Consider the following 15,222-nt stretch of genomic DNA (forward strand, 5'->3'; position numbering starts at 1 on the left):
ATGCCATGACATGACATCAATATCCTCAAGTAGCACAGTAAGAGTCCACTCTTATCCTGTCTGTGACTGCCCTCCACTACATTCACTGGAACTGTAGCAATTGCATTGGGCAATACATTGAAAAGGGAAGTTGCAGCCTGCCTGTGGTTGAGAATACATTATGATCTTTGCCATCTTGAAAAAAATGAATCGACCTCAAATGTGGTCCCTGAGCAATCGGGCGGATGGTCAGTGTGCCCAGATGCAATACCTCCTGTGTTACGTGAAGGCGCCACACTCAACTAATAGTGGTTTATATAGGATTTTCTTCATTCTGTGACTCGTCCGTCACCTGACTCCTCTAAACAAACTGTTTGGATTCATGACGAGAGATCAGTGGGAAGACAACTAATTTTGACCCCACAGCACTAAGAATAGAACCTGCACTATTTGGTAACGCATGAACCTTCGCTAGCTACCAATTAGTGGTCTGATCCAACAGCTACAATAATGTTACTGCTCCGTAGTATTATTCTCTTGAAACTAAATGTTTTTCGCCGCTTGAACTTGTGTGTTGATGTATGCCTGTAATTTATCAGCGCTAGCTAGTTATCATTAGCTTACTAGCTAGCTGATAGCTTTGTAAAACAGGCCTGTTTTCGAACACTCACGTTTGCCTGGTGTTCGGTACGCTAACTAGCCATGTGAGCCACACGACTTTCTTGGCTACTGACTTTGAATTGTTAGTCTAGCTAACTACTTTTTAGTTTGTTGACGATGGCTAGTTAGGCTGCTAACATTAACTAACAACATTTAGCCAACTACAGTACATAGTTAATGTTAAAGTGTGTATATTGCTTACTGCTTAGCTATTTAGCTAACGTTAGCTACATATAAACTGAAGCTTCGAAGTGTTTTACGTATTAGCTAGCTAGCTAACGTTAGCTAAGAAGTCAGAATAGTGTGAAAGTTTCAAAATGGAAATGGTTGGGGAGTTAGCACCTAATTGTCTGTGTTGGCTCTCGCCAGCAGTCATGTTGGCTAGAGAGGTTAACTAAAACAATTAGTTAGCAAAAAAATCTAAGCAGAGATAAGTAAACAACTTTATTAGCCATAGCTACGACTAGTGTGGCTAGCAACTTTAGGAATTAGTAGCGAAGCCTGTCACGTAACTAATTTATCTAAATATTGAAACGCTGTTCATTTTATTTAGCTTACAGGTTTTCATCGGTACACATTGTTCCCCGGGAAGTGTTTTGACTATTTGTCTTGTGTGCTTCACAGCTAAGCCTTTGGTCTGTTTGTGCTTTGGCTGGGGTGAAAAACGCTGATGGCTCTCATGGATAAGCACAAAGTCAAGCGCCAGAGGCTGGACCGCATTTGTGAAGGTCAGTACATACTTTTGCCCCATATCATGTTAGGGACTGACAATCCACGCGTACAAGCTTCTGTAGCTAACTAACACAGCTAAGGATTCTTGAGAAAAAAATATATATTTTAAAATCCAATGTAGAATGGCCTGATGATGAACCATAGACATAAATAAGTGATGGACAGCATGAAGTTGCGCTTGACTTCATTATGGCAGACAATGGGAGCGTTCCTCTGCCCAGGCGTTACTGACATGCCAGATCTTACAACGCCTGGATAGCTATTTTACGTATCAGCAAACCACATATGTTATAGCAATCTGTCAGTTGATGAAGTGGCACGCAACCATTGGTTAATGCATGCAGCATCTGAGCAGGGGAATGGACCAGTCTTATAAGCTGTTCAATGTGTGAAGGGAAGGGTTCTCCAATGACTGATTGAAAAACAGCTCAAATTCCATAATCAGCAAAAGAGCGAGGGTGGCTGCCTGTGGTCCTTCATGTTGCCTTTGTCAAGTTATCACTGGCTGTTTAGGTTACATACATTGATAAAACAGGAGTGCATTTGGAAAGTATTCAGACCCCTTCTCTTCCACATTTTGTTACATTATAGAATAAGGCTGTTATTCTAAAAAGTTTTAAATAAATAGTTTGAGAAAAAACAATCTACACACACAATACCCCATAATGACAAAATAAAAAACATTTTTTTAAATTTTAGCAAATGTATAAAAAAAAAACACACCTTACTTACATAATTATTCAGACCTTTTGCTATGAGACTGGAAATTAACTCAGGGGTGTCCTGTTTCCATTGATCATCCTTGAAGTCCACCAGTGGTATATTCAATTGACATGATTTGGAAAGGCACACTTGTCTTTTATATGGTCCCACAGTTGAGGATGCATGTCAGATCAAAAAAAACAAGCCATGAGGTTGAAGTAATTGTCCGTAGAGCTCCGAGACAGGATTGTGTCGAGGCACAGATTTGGGGAAGAGTACCAAAACATTTCTGCAGCATTGAAGGTGCACAGTGGGCTCCATCAATCAGCTGCTGGGTTTGCTATTATTTACAGAGGTTTGGAACTCTTTCTTATTGGTCTATTAACTAAAACTCCATCCCCAGGCTGAAATTTCAGGTGGTCTTTTCAAACTGCTCTTACACTTAAAGGGCATTATCATAATTTTCACAATTCTACAGTATTATTCCAACCTCAGATCTATTTACCTATATCCACACTATCTACTACAGAAAATTCTGTTTTGAAAGCACTGTGCCTTACTCAAGGGTTTACATGTGGTTAGGCTATGTTTCATTGTAATTTTTTCTTCAATAGCTTTTGGCATATTATGCACTTCATTATGAATCTAGTTTACTGCATATCAAGTAGCAACCTAGCTGCTCTTAGCAACATGGGTTTATTTACATACACTAGCGTTGCTTTCCATTGTATTGGGTTGCACAAAAACAGTCTGCGGGAAGCCAATTCCATTTCAACTTACTGTGCCAGTGGGCAGGAAGGCTGGTCATTATGGGAATTTGAGACAAAATATCTAAAGGATCGTATTATTAAACAGACTTTCCAAACGTGGATCTGTTGTAGACCCACTTCCCCTCTGCTTACCTCAGTGTCAAAATAAGTCCACAAGTTATTCCTTTTTTGTCCACAAATGGCGCACATGTAGGACTACCTAACCTAGCGTCTCAATGTTAATAAGCTTTGTTTTGGTTGGTTAAGGCTGAATTGTTCCTCCCTCTGATTGGAGCAGGGGGCAGGCAGAAGGAGGAGGGTGTTTGCCTGGGATTGTGCCAAGCGAAAGCATTCTGACAGTAGCTGTAAGTGGAGAAGGAGAGGAAGAAAGGCTGGTCAACTGCAGCATGCAAGGTTAGGAGGATGAATGTCTTGTTTTTCTGGGACGAGAGAGGGGTAGATGGATAGGACAGAGTACAAATCTGCTATTTGGTTTAGCATTTTTGTCCTTGGGGTCTCTCCTGGTATTGTGTGTGTGTGAGAGAGAGAGCGAGCTCTGGAGCTTGTGTGGCAGGGGGCTGGGTGGGGTCCTGCAGCATTATCAGCCACCCCTCCCTACGAGCTCACTTACACCCACAGTGGCAGGCAGAGGGGGAGAATGAATGAACGCTGAATGAATGGCATTGTGTGCATGGCCCTGCTGCCGGTCAGACCAGGCTTTCCACGCACACATGGTCATGCACACACACTGCCAGGCGTCTGTCTCCATGACCATATGGTGCATGTGTGTTGCCAGCTCCGCTCTCTTTCTGTTGTGCACCTTTTTGTTGTTGTCGTCTTTACGTTCATTTGTAATCAATGCCTTTTTTTTTGTCTAGATAGAAATGGGTTATTTTTGTATGTTTGGTGAGCGCTCTGCTTTTGTTGTGTGTTTATATTCTGCTCCAATCGCCTGTGAAGATTTGTGAGACTAGCGCCTTATTACTGCTATGTTTCATTTTCTGGATCAGATTAGAATGAGCCAAAAAAGCAATTTCTTTTTCCATGTGTTGTCCTTGAGGAGGAATGATGGAATTTGTTGGCAAACAGAACAGTAATCTGTACTTGGAGCCTTCATATTAAGCAAAGGAAGCAATTGACAGTCACAAGTGCTGTTGTGGTCTGTGTGCAGGCAGTGATGTTGCTTTGAATATTGCATTCTCGTCTCTTTAAAGCGTCAATGTCTAGGCTACTCTTTGATTTTCCTTAGCTCTGCAAAACATTGTAGCTCCACGAAAGGCCCCTTGTGTGCCTGTGAATTCCATTATCACTTGTTTAGTGTCATGATTTAGAAAGACACTGGTAATTGCATTTTTTTTTTGTTGCTTGTCATTCAGAGTTTTCTGCTGTCTCTACTTGGCACTCTGGCCTTAGCGCAATTCTAAAACGTTATTGGAGTGGGTTGGCATTCTACTGCCCTTCAAGGATTAGCAGAGTTAAATTGCTGCATCACTTTAGGGGATTTCTCAACTGTTAATGAATTATCTTCCTGCTATCTCTTAGGGACGGGCATGGTTATTCGAATATCTAAACTGAAATTAGTATTTGCTTACTCGGAGACTAGTCATTTTTGAAGACAATTAAAATAAATAAGGCCTACTTTAACAGTAAATGCTTAGTTTAAAATTAAATACAATTATCTGTGATGTTGCTATATAGCCTACAAGGATAGACCATGACATAAAAAAAATGTACAACAGTTTGAGTGCACCCCATAAAAAAGACGCACAGGTAGCCTGCACATATTTCACACTTGTAGCTTGTTGTTATTGTCGGTCAATCAAAGCAGCGCTGCAGTGAAAGGTGCCATTATAAGAACGTGAAATTGGGTATTTCTAAATGGAAATACAATTACAGAATTAATTTTTGGCTAAATTAGGAGTAGCTGATTAACAAACAGCCTGTTGGAGTTGTTGGAGTCAAGTACAGGCAGCACAGCAACACCCTCTAATGTAGCTAGCTAGCGTCTTTACAAATATTTGATGAAGTTAAGACGGGCACTACCAGATGATGGTATAAATAACCTATGGCAACAACAAGTTTGACTAGCGCAGGTCAGTTTGGCTACTCGCTTGCACACTCTCTGCCATACACACTCACCGTCCCCTCCTACTCTAGTCGTGCTAGCAAGTCTCCATTGAAGTACAAAAAAATACATGCTTTATTACATGTTTTGACTATCCAGATATCTTAAATATCATGACATCTGCTAATGTAAAAAGGGTTTTAATAAATCTGATTATTATTCGAAATGGTGAAATCATTTCAAATGCCCATCGCTATTTATCTTTGCTAATTTAGGTGTACATCGTTTGTACATTTATTTATGAGATGTTTGTGGCGATAGGGCTAGCAGGCAGGCTGTGTATTGTTGCAGAAGGGCAGGGGTTTCTGCCTCCAGACATAGACATTTAGGTCATGATAACTCAACAAGCCTGTGCCCCCAACCGCACCCTTCTGCTAATCTGCTGGAGGAGTCTCCCCTGATCAGGAGGGGTCTGGTGGGGGTTGGAGGACTGCCTTGTCTGTATTTGAGAATGAAGCAGACAGCTTTGTGTACTCTGAAATGGCAATTTTTATATATAGTGCATCCAGAAAGAATTCAGACCCCTTGACTTTTTCCACATTTTACGTTGCGGCCTTGTTCTAAAATTGATTATATTTGTCCCCCCCCACACACACACACACACAATACCCCATAATGAAAAAGCACAAACAGGTTTTTAGAAATAAAATAAACTGGAATATCACATTTACATAAGTATTCAGACCCTTTACTCAGTACTTTGTTTGAAGCACCTTTGTCTGTGATTACAGCCTTGAGTCTTCTTGGGTATGATGCAACAAGCTTGGCACATCTGTATTTGGGGAGTTTCTTCCATTCTCCTCTACAGATCCCCTCAAGCTCTGTCAGGTTGGAGGGGGAGTGTCGCTGCACAGCTATTTTCAGGTCTCAAGATATGTTCGGGTTCAAATCCGAGCTCTGGCTGGGCCGCTCCAGGACATGCAGAGACTTGTCCCTAAGCCACTCCTGCGTTAACTTGGCTGTGTGCTTAGGGTCGTTGTCCTGTTGGAAGGTGAACCAACGCCCCAGTCTGTGGTCCTGAGCACTCTGGAGCAGGTTTTCATCAGGGATCTCTCTCTGTACTTTGCTCTCTTAATCTTTCCCTCGACCCTGACTAGTCTCCCAGTCCCTGCCGCTGAAGAATTTCCCCACAACATGGTGTTGCCACCACCATGCTTCACCGTAGAGATGTGACGATTGGCATTCAGGCCAAAGAGTTCTGTCTTGGCCTGAAAAGATAATCTTGTTTCTCATGGTCTGGGAGTCCTTTTGGCAAACTCCAAGCGGGCTGTCATGTGCCTTTTACTGAAGAGTGGCTTCTGTCGGGCCACTCTACCATAAAGGTCTGATTGGTGGAGCGCTGCAGAGATGGTTGTCTTTCTGGAAGTTTCTCCCATCTCCACAAAGGAACTCTGGAACTCTTTGTCAGAGTGAGACCTGAAAATAGCTGAGCAGCGACTCTCCCCTTAACGCTAAGTGATTTTAAATGTAAAACAAATTGAAACATTAAAAAATATATATATATATATATATATATATACATACATACATACATACATGCATGCATGCATGCATGCATACATACATACATACATACATACTGCTCAAAAAAGTAAAGGGAACACTAAAATAACACATCCTAGATCTGAATGAATGAAATATTCTTATTAAATACTTTTTTCTTTACGTAGTTGAATGCGCTGACAACAAAATCACACACAAATTATCAATGGAAATCAAATTTATCAACCCATGGAGATCTGGATTTGGAGTCACACTCAAAATCAAAGTGAAAAACCACACTACAGGCTGATCCAACTTTGATGTAATGTCCTTAAAACAAGTCAAAATGAGGCTCAATTTATTGTCAATTGTGTTGCTTCCTAAGTGGAAAGTGTGATTTCACAGAAGTGTGATTGACTTGGAGTTACATTGTGTTGTTTAAATGTTCCCTTTATTTTTTTGAGTAGTGTATATATGGTAACCTGGGTAGATGTTGGGCAGTAATATCTATCTCGGCCACTCAGGAACAGTCAATGTCTTTTTGGCAAGCAACTCCAGTGTAGATTTGACCTTGTGTTTTAGGTTATTGTCCTGCTAAAAGGTGAATTAATCTCCCAGTGTCTGGTGGAAAGCAGACCGAAACAGGTTTTCCTCTAGGTTTTTGCTTGTGCTTAGCTCCATTAATTTTTATTTTTTTATCCTGTGAAAGAGCGGTTTCATTTCCCTCCGGCAACTGAGTTAGCAAGGACGCCTGTGTCTTTGTAGTGACTGGGTGCACCACAAAGTTTAATTGTTAACTTCACCATGCTCAAAGGAATACTCAATATCTGTTTTTTTTTTGTATTACTACCAATAGCTGCCATTATTTGCAAGGCATTTGGAAAATGTCCCTGGTCTTTGTGGTTGAAATTCACTGCTTGACTGAGGGACCTTACGTTTATCTGTATGTGTGGGGTACAGAGATTTAGGTAGTCATTCAAAAAATAATGTTAAACACTATTATTCCACACAGTGATTCCATGCAACTTTTGTGTTAAGCAACATTTTGCTCCTGAACTTAATTAGGCTTGCCATAACAAATACCTTTTAACTCAAGACATTTCAGCTTTTTATTTTGTATTAATTGATAGAAATGTTGAGAAACATAATTCCACTTTGACATGATGGGGTAGTGTGCGTGTGGGTGCAGGCAAAGGTTTAGAGGTGTGAATACTTTCTGAAGGCACTGTGGTATGTTTGGGCCATTTTATTGTCTTCTCAATAAACCCCAAAAATGTTAATGCCCAATGATCGCTTTATGTAGCAATTATTTATTGAAATACTGACATTTTGAAACCTGTCCTTTTTGGCACCATGGATCTAGTTGGTGGGAATTTTGGAATACTGCTGCCCGAGAGTGTAATAGCTTAAATTTGCAATGACACTAACTTTGAGACACATCCTGGCTTTTTGTAGATGTGTTGTGGTCATCATAAAGGGATTTTGCAACAATGGGTTACCTCTGTCCATGCTGGACATAATGCATTCATATGGGATTTTACTTAGTGACGTGTACAGGGCAGGTTTCCTGTTGCGTTTCTTAAGTGACACTGTATATCATCATATTGTATATCATTGTAATCCCTAGACTTGAGTGGACACTTAAGTCATGTTTTTAGAGTGTAAAATGTTACTTTGAAAGTGAAAATCTAATTATTTTTCTGCAATTTCTGATGGGTTTTCATTGTTACGATCATAAAGAACAAAACAAATGACGTATATTTTTGGTGGTTTTATTGATTGTGTTCCCCAATCTCAATCTTAAACATGCAGATGTTGAGGAAACTGTGGAAGTTGACAGTTTGGCCTATGTGATCATGTAGATGGTCTATCTGATTGAAGCTATAGAAAGGAGACATGGGGGGGGATCCCATTTGACATTGCTGAAATTGATTTGTTGTATTTATCTAGGCATTCGCCCCCCGATTCTGAATGGGCCGATGCACCCGCGGCCCCTGGTGGCTCTGTTGGATGGGCGTGACTGCACCGTGGAGATGCCTGTCCTGAAGGACGTGGCCACAGTGGCCTTCTGTGATGCCCAGTCCACCCAGGAGATCCACGAGAAGGTAACCAACTATCTCTCCCAGCACCACTACTCTCCTATACACCTCTAAGTATCTATCTGCATTTTTTTTAAAGTTGGGAAATGGATGCTTCATGAACCTGTCTGTTGTTTTTGTGGTGGGGGGCTATGTCCAACTCAATGGAGCTAGGTAATGTATTTGCTCTTTTAGTGCAATAGTAGAATAAGGATATGTCTGAACTCGTACATTCTCTCCCTGGTGCTTTAGGTGCTGAATGAGGCAGTGGGCGCCCTGATGTACCACACCATCAGCCTTTCGCGGGATGACCTGGACAAGTTCAAGGGCCTGCGGATCATTGTGCGAATTGGCAGTGGCTTTGACAACGTGGACATCAAGGCTGCGGCTGAACTAGGTTGGCTACTGGATCAATACTTTGCTTCACCTCCAATCTGTTTTTCTCCTACCTACTACACCCATCCATCCATTCACCTCAATATCTATCATAACTAATCACTGTCTCCTTTGTGCTCTGTCCCCCTCAGGTATAGCTGTGTGTAATGTGCCTGCGACATCAGTGGAAGAGACGGCGGACACGTCCATGTGTCTGATCCTGAACCTGTACCGCCGTGTCACCTGGATGCACCAGGCTATGAGAGAGGGCACCAGGGCTTCCAGCGTGGAGCAGATCAGGGAGGTGGCCAGCGGAGCTGCCCGCATCCGGGGAGAGACGCTGGGCATCATCGGCCTGGGTGAGGAAGGAAATTGATCTCGTCTTAGCGAGGGCTCTCTGCAAGTGCAGTCATCATAGGACACACATGTTGATTCAAGTTTTCTGGTGTCCTCTCAGATCATTTTAATGTATATTTAGAGTAAATAATTTTTAGTTTTCTGAGAAGTAGTGAGAGGTTCCTCTGACCGCTACGCCATCCTCCAGTCTGAGTGTATCTTGTGGCGCAGGGCGAGTGGGCCAAGCTGTAGCGCTGCGGGCCAAGGCCTTTGGCTTCAGTGTGATGTTCTACGACCCCTACCTGCCAGACGGAGTGGAGCGCTCTCTGGGCCTGCAGAGAATGGCCACCCTGCAGGACCTGCTCATCCACTCTGACTGTGTGTCACTGCACTGCAGCCTCAATGAGCACAACCATCACCTCATCAACGACTTCACCATTAAACAGGTATAAGACACACACCCACTACTGTTGTAAGGTATGCCGACGCTTCTGTACTTTTTCAATACTCTTAACATGGAAAAACGGTTCGGTACTAGGTTTTGTTACTTTCAGTAGTTTCTGTCAATTGCTGATCTATCAGTCTAGTCGACCCCTTATTATAGCGTGCACCGTGCCTGCTCCACTTTCGCCTTGTGACAACGACGCTATCGGTGTGATCATCTGGAAATGTGTGCAATAAAAGTTCAACCTTCTACTACCATTTCTGTCAAGCCGCCTACGCATACAGTTTGACGCATACGTTCGATAAATCCAACATATGCACCACACAGAACGCACTGCAACTGCCTCTGCAATGCTGCGAAGCAAACGCAGATTTCCGTCGGAAAGGAATGTACTTCTGGTGTACCAAAATGCAATGACGCTGTCGGTGTGATTGAGGCGTTAGTCATTGCTAGCCTGCACTGGGAGTCTGAGCTGCATCATGTTAGCTCCCCCTCATGCGGTCTCTCTTCTCCCAAAGATGATCAGTGAACAGGCTGCCTCGTGACTGATGTCAGAACTGGTTAAAGAGACGGCACACATTTTTTGAAAATAAGCTACTTCTATGCAAATGTTGATCAGTACAATAAAATAAGTCCCAAATGGAAGGGAAACGGATTGTCATCTGTAGCCCCATGAAATCAGGCAAAACAAACTCAAATCAATGCATGCGCGCACCTATTGAGAATGCATTTACCTGTATTGTGGCTAGGCCTAGGCTACATCTTGATTTACCCAGTTTATCAAAAGAGATTACCCATTCAAATAAATGATTACCATTATCTATTTGTAGAAACAAAGTCTAATTGATTTATGCATACTTGGCTGTCTAACGTGGTATCAAATATTGTGATACTAAACCTGGTATTGAAATCAAAGTAAAAATTCTGGTATTGTGACAACCCCAACACATGTGTGTACACCATTTCTGCCACCCACAACACCCTCATTACCAATGCGTTATTTTTGTCTGCATGGCTTGCTGACTGATCTGTCGTGTGTGCAGATGCGTCAGGGAGCATTTTTGGTTAACACGGCTCGCGGGGGCCTGGTGGATGAGAGGGCCCTGGCCCAGGCACTGAAAGAGGGCAGGATACGGGGTGCTGCCTTGGACGTACACGAGACGGAGCCCTTCAGGTCAGCTTCCTCCCAGCCCACAGGCACTTTATAGCCTCCTCATCCTGCTTATAGCCCAGTCATTTAAAACGTGCAAACAATAACTGGTTTGACCGTTGTGATTCACCATTTAAACTTTTTTTTTTTTATGAACACCCCCTTGCACACACTCTTTAATATGTCTCACCGGTCTGTTTATCTATACTCCTCCAGCTTCTCTCAGGGCCCATTGAAGGATGCCCCCAATCTGGTTTGCACTCCCCACGCATCCTGGTACAGTGAGCAGGCGTCACTCGAGGCGCGGGAGGAGGCAGCTAGGGAAGTGCGCCGGGCCATCACAGGTATTCAGTTATGCAAGCCTCAGTGTATAACAGCATATTTATAGGCATTAGGCACATACACTAGGGTACAATGATACAATTGCATTTCTGTGCAGAGTGAACAACAGTCGGTCCACATGAGACTTGGCACAGTAGCCCTAACCACTAAGTGATATAGTTTATGTATTACAGCCCACAAGTTGTTTTGTAATCCATCCCCAAAACAATTTATCAAGAGTTGTCATTAAGTAGACTTTGATCCGTTTGACTGTTGTGGTGTTTTTTCTCTCCCAACAGGCCGCATCCCTGACAGTCTGAAGAACTGTGTGAATAAGGAGTATCTGATGGCAACGCCCCAGTGGCCTGGCATGGACCCTGGGGCTGTGCACTCCGAACACAACGGAGTTACTGATTACAGGTACGACCATGCTTTGCGGAGACTGTTAAGAGGGACAGGAAGCACCCGTAGGTAATAAATGAGTGACAGTAAAGACAGCTCCAGGTATTGATGACATCTGGCTTGTGTTATATGATCCTAGAAAGATAATTCCATATAATACTATTTTAATTCTTCTGTCTCAACTCTTCATTTGTCAACAGGTTCTCTACTGGTCTAGTGGGAGTGGCAGCAGGAGGCCTGACGGGGGCAGGCGCTGCAGTGGAGGGAATTGTTGCAGGGAACCTGGCTATGGCACATGGGATTGCCCCCGTGTCCCGACCTCCCCACACACCGTCGCCGGGGCAACCCTCTAAAGCAGAAACAGACAGAGACATGCCAACGGACCAGTAGCCAGCTACCATTTCCCCTCTGGTCCACAACATTCCGTCATCACTCTTCATGTTCATGCAAGCAGATACACTAGTATTGAGGTCCATTCTGACCCAGCTTTGGTCCCATCCAACAGAACAGAATCCTTCACGAGAGACCAGTCTGCATAGACTCCCTACACTCGTCCTCTTTTCTCATCCAGAAAGCAATAAGTGGATTACTCAAGGATTTTTTTTCCCAGTTTGCTTTTAAACCCCTCTTTGTCTGACTTTCCTGTGGCTCAGTGTTTTTGTAAATTACTCCTTTGCGGAGAGAAACCTGTTTAATGTTTTTCCTGTATTTTTTTTTTGTTTTTTATATCAATTGCTGTCTGACATGCCATAAAGTGAAGCATGAGTCTGGAATGGTATAGAAGATGAATAGCATTTTTTCCACTACTATTTGTTCACAAACCTTACAAAGGATTTTATATTATTGGGCTCAATACATTTCTAGTTATCACAATAAAAGTGTGGCTCTGACTTTTTATGAGCTTTTTGATGTGAATTGAATAATATCGAAAGATATGCCTCTGCTGATAAGGAAAATACATACAGCATATGATGTTTGTCAAGACCACCACCTACACTTATTTTCTCTGTTGGTCTTGGAATATTTTCATGATTAAATGTATAGATCTTCTGCACATCCTTGTGGTTGCCAAGACTAGAGGGACGGCGGTCTTCTTACCTTTCTATTTCCTTTTATATGTTACCTTTGGATATGAATACAACATGAAAACTATATCTTTGCCAAGTACTCAAATGATCTATCCTCCTTCACAGCACTCCAGTATCAACATTGCCCCTCAGTGTCTGCTGTCATTGATGCTATCATTTTGGGTGTTCATCTTGTGTACTGCAGGCATTGAAACTTATTTTACCTGTATGGATTCCATAGTGGCTGTCAATCTCAAATGGAATGGCGTAATGAGGCTTCAAGACATTAGTCTGTCACATTTGCAAGGATGATGGCATCTTAGCAAAATGTGTCCACACCCATAGTAGTGTTTGTAAGGGGGCAGGAGCCCAGTTGATGTTGGTTCAGTTCAATGTCCTGACCACATCAGGAACACTTCTGTTTGTTTTCTGCTCTGGGTGTACCTAGGGCTCACTGCTGTGTTTGTGTGTGCGCCAGGCACGCATCTGTGGCTTGGTCACAGGGTTGTTCACAACCATATTCAGAACTTTTGACCACCGGGGGACAGCGGTTCATTACTACTACATGAATTCGAGAAGTGATTAGATGGCTTAATTTCATAATCGTCTTAATCTGAATTAATGCTTGGTACTTTGGCTGGCTTCTGGTTTGAGCGGGTATTGTGTCAAGCAGTGTACTTGTGGACATAGACCAGGGAATCTGTGGCAGGGATATCTAATCTGTTTACTGACTATCAAGGCCAGTATAAGAACAGATTAAGTGGAAAATCGAGAGTTTAAGTTTGGGTGTGTACTTAGCATTGCAGTCAGATGTGGGTAATGAAGTCCCTTATTGTATAAGGTCAGCAATTCCGATATGCTAGTGGCAAAGCCATACCCCCCCCCCCCCACACACACACACACAAAATTGGTCTGGCTACCAGTCTGTTTAGCTATCATTCCACTCCTTGATATGCTAAACCGAATAATCTTTGGCATATATCACGAAGTGGAATGATAGCTAAAGAGACTGGTACCCAGACTACTTTTTGTCATACCTAGGCTACCCTCGCAGGCCAACAGTCATAGAAAATCAAGGGAGTTTATACATGATATCACACTGGCACAGCTTCAGAGTTGTGTAAGTATGTTACTGGAGAAGGGGACCTTCAGTCAAAGGTGGACAGCCTCCCATAATGCCTACTTGTAATCAGGGGTAATTTACAAATGGGAAAGCAGTGGAACGGAATTCTGTCATCTTTGGCCATCATGATCTATAGAATTTCATTTCAACCCCTACTCGTAATTACACACTGGCCAAGTATAGGGAAATGCCTGTTATACCTCATTAACAGATATTGAATGTAGTTTACGCTCTGTTATTCCTCTTAACAGATACTGCTGAGATCTATCACCAATTTAAAATATGTGGAATCACTGTTGGCCCATCTGTTAGTAAGATGCATGATTTACTCTGTTTCAGCAGATTTCTCTGATTAACTAAAAGAAAAGAAATCCTCCCGGAGGAGTCTTGACCTCCATGCTTGTAGTTTTGAAGTTGTCTTGTATGTTTCTCTTTATGGGTATTAATGAATTGGTCATTAGAATCCACCCCCCCCCAAAAAAAAAGAAATTCGATTAAAGCAAGTAACAATGGAACTACAACAGAATGAATAGTTGTCCTTGCCTATTTCATCAATCAAGTTTTATCAATATTGAGATTACTTGTTTTATTGACATTGCAACAGAGAATATGAACAGACAAGGGGAATCAAGCATTGTTGCTAAAGTGGACTTCTTGCTGACAACCATATTATTATTTTTATTTTTTTATATGCAGAGGTAGTACATTGAGCTACACAGCTGTGATGAATGCCTTATCCTGGACCTAACGTTAACTTCCCTCCCAAGTGTTTTCCCACCCTCCCGAACTGGGTGCTCCACTCTGCTCCTCTTATTTTAGCGTTAAGTTAAATATAGCTTCGATCTGTATTCTGAAGACTTCATCTTGACAGCCCTAGTAACAGCATGATTAGAGCGTTCGTGTCTCTCTGGGTTCGTTCAAGCATCTGATCCTGTTTTACGTAAACTGATCATTTTAATTATCTGGAAAACAGAGCAAATTGAAATTAGCTGAGGGTGTGATGTATGGGAGAGAGATCAAATCTTTAGAAATGGAATCCATGTGGTTCAAATCTGATGTGATTGATGCCTGGATAATTTACATTACAACATACAGAAATGTAATATGCATTAGGCTATTCTATTTCATGTTTAGATTTCTTAATCAGACTGCAAAATGAGAACAACCCAGTACATTTGTAATTAGGATTTATTCTGAACTTTTTAAATAGGAACAATCATTGTGATGTAAGCTTCTACAATAAAGTATTTTAATACAAAGTCATGCTCCTTTGAAATGTTTCAGGCGTGGTAAGGCATTTTTGTCAGATTGTATTATTTTTGCTTCCCATGCAATAATTAAAAGTGGTGTGTGTGCATTTTAGCATTTGAAAAGCTCGTGTCACATTTATAATTTCCAGTAAACCTGTCAGACAGAGCCATCCTGCACAGTGTACCTGCGGAATTCAAAAAGCCAAACTTGCGCGCTCAAATAGTGTGTGATTGCGACCCGCAATT

General features: G+C 42.1%; 1 protein-coding gene across 4 annotated transcripts; it reads left to right on the plus strand.

The window, feature by feature from the left end:
• Positions 1-186: 186 nt before the first annotated feature.
• On the plus strand, positions 187-14,985 carry LOC110537801 (C-terminal-binding protein 1). 4 transcript variants are annotated; one of them, XM_090192812.1, is made up of 11 exons: positions 223-432; positions 1,264-1,367; positions 3,121-3,236; positions 8,380-8,534; positions 8,760-8,904; positions 9,035-9,241; positions 9,450-9,664; positions 10,707-10,837; positions 11,030-11,157; positions 11,434-11,554; positions 11,737-14,985. In XM_090192812.1, exons 3-11 carry the CDS (start codon positions 3,230-3,232, stop codon positions 11,924-11,926), a joined length of 1,299 nt encoding a protein of 432 aa, XP_090048938.1. In that variant the 5' UTR covers positions 223-432; positions 1,264-1,367; positions 3,121-3,229; the 3' UTR covers positions 11,927-14,985. The 4 variants fall into 4 exon arrangements, with proteins under 4 accessions (XP_036793729.1, XP_090048938.1, XP_021479870.1 ...); XM_090192813.1 differs by having other exon boundaries at positions 423-683; XM_036937834.2 differs by lacking the exon at positions 3,121-3,236 and having other exon boundaries at positions 187-432.
• The last annotated feature ends 237 nt before the right edge of the window (positions 14,986-15,222 follow it).

The sequence above is a fragment of the Oncorhynchus mykiss genome, chromosome 12 (assembly GCF_057628025.1).
Source record: "Oncorhynchus mykiss isolate SJ-2025 chromosome 12, ASM5762802v1, whole genome shotgun sequence".
Lineage (NCBI taxonomy): Eukaryota > Metazoa > Chordata > Actinopteri > Salmoniformes > Salmonidae > Oncorhynchus > Oncorhynchus mykiss.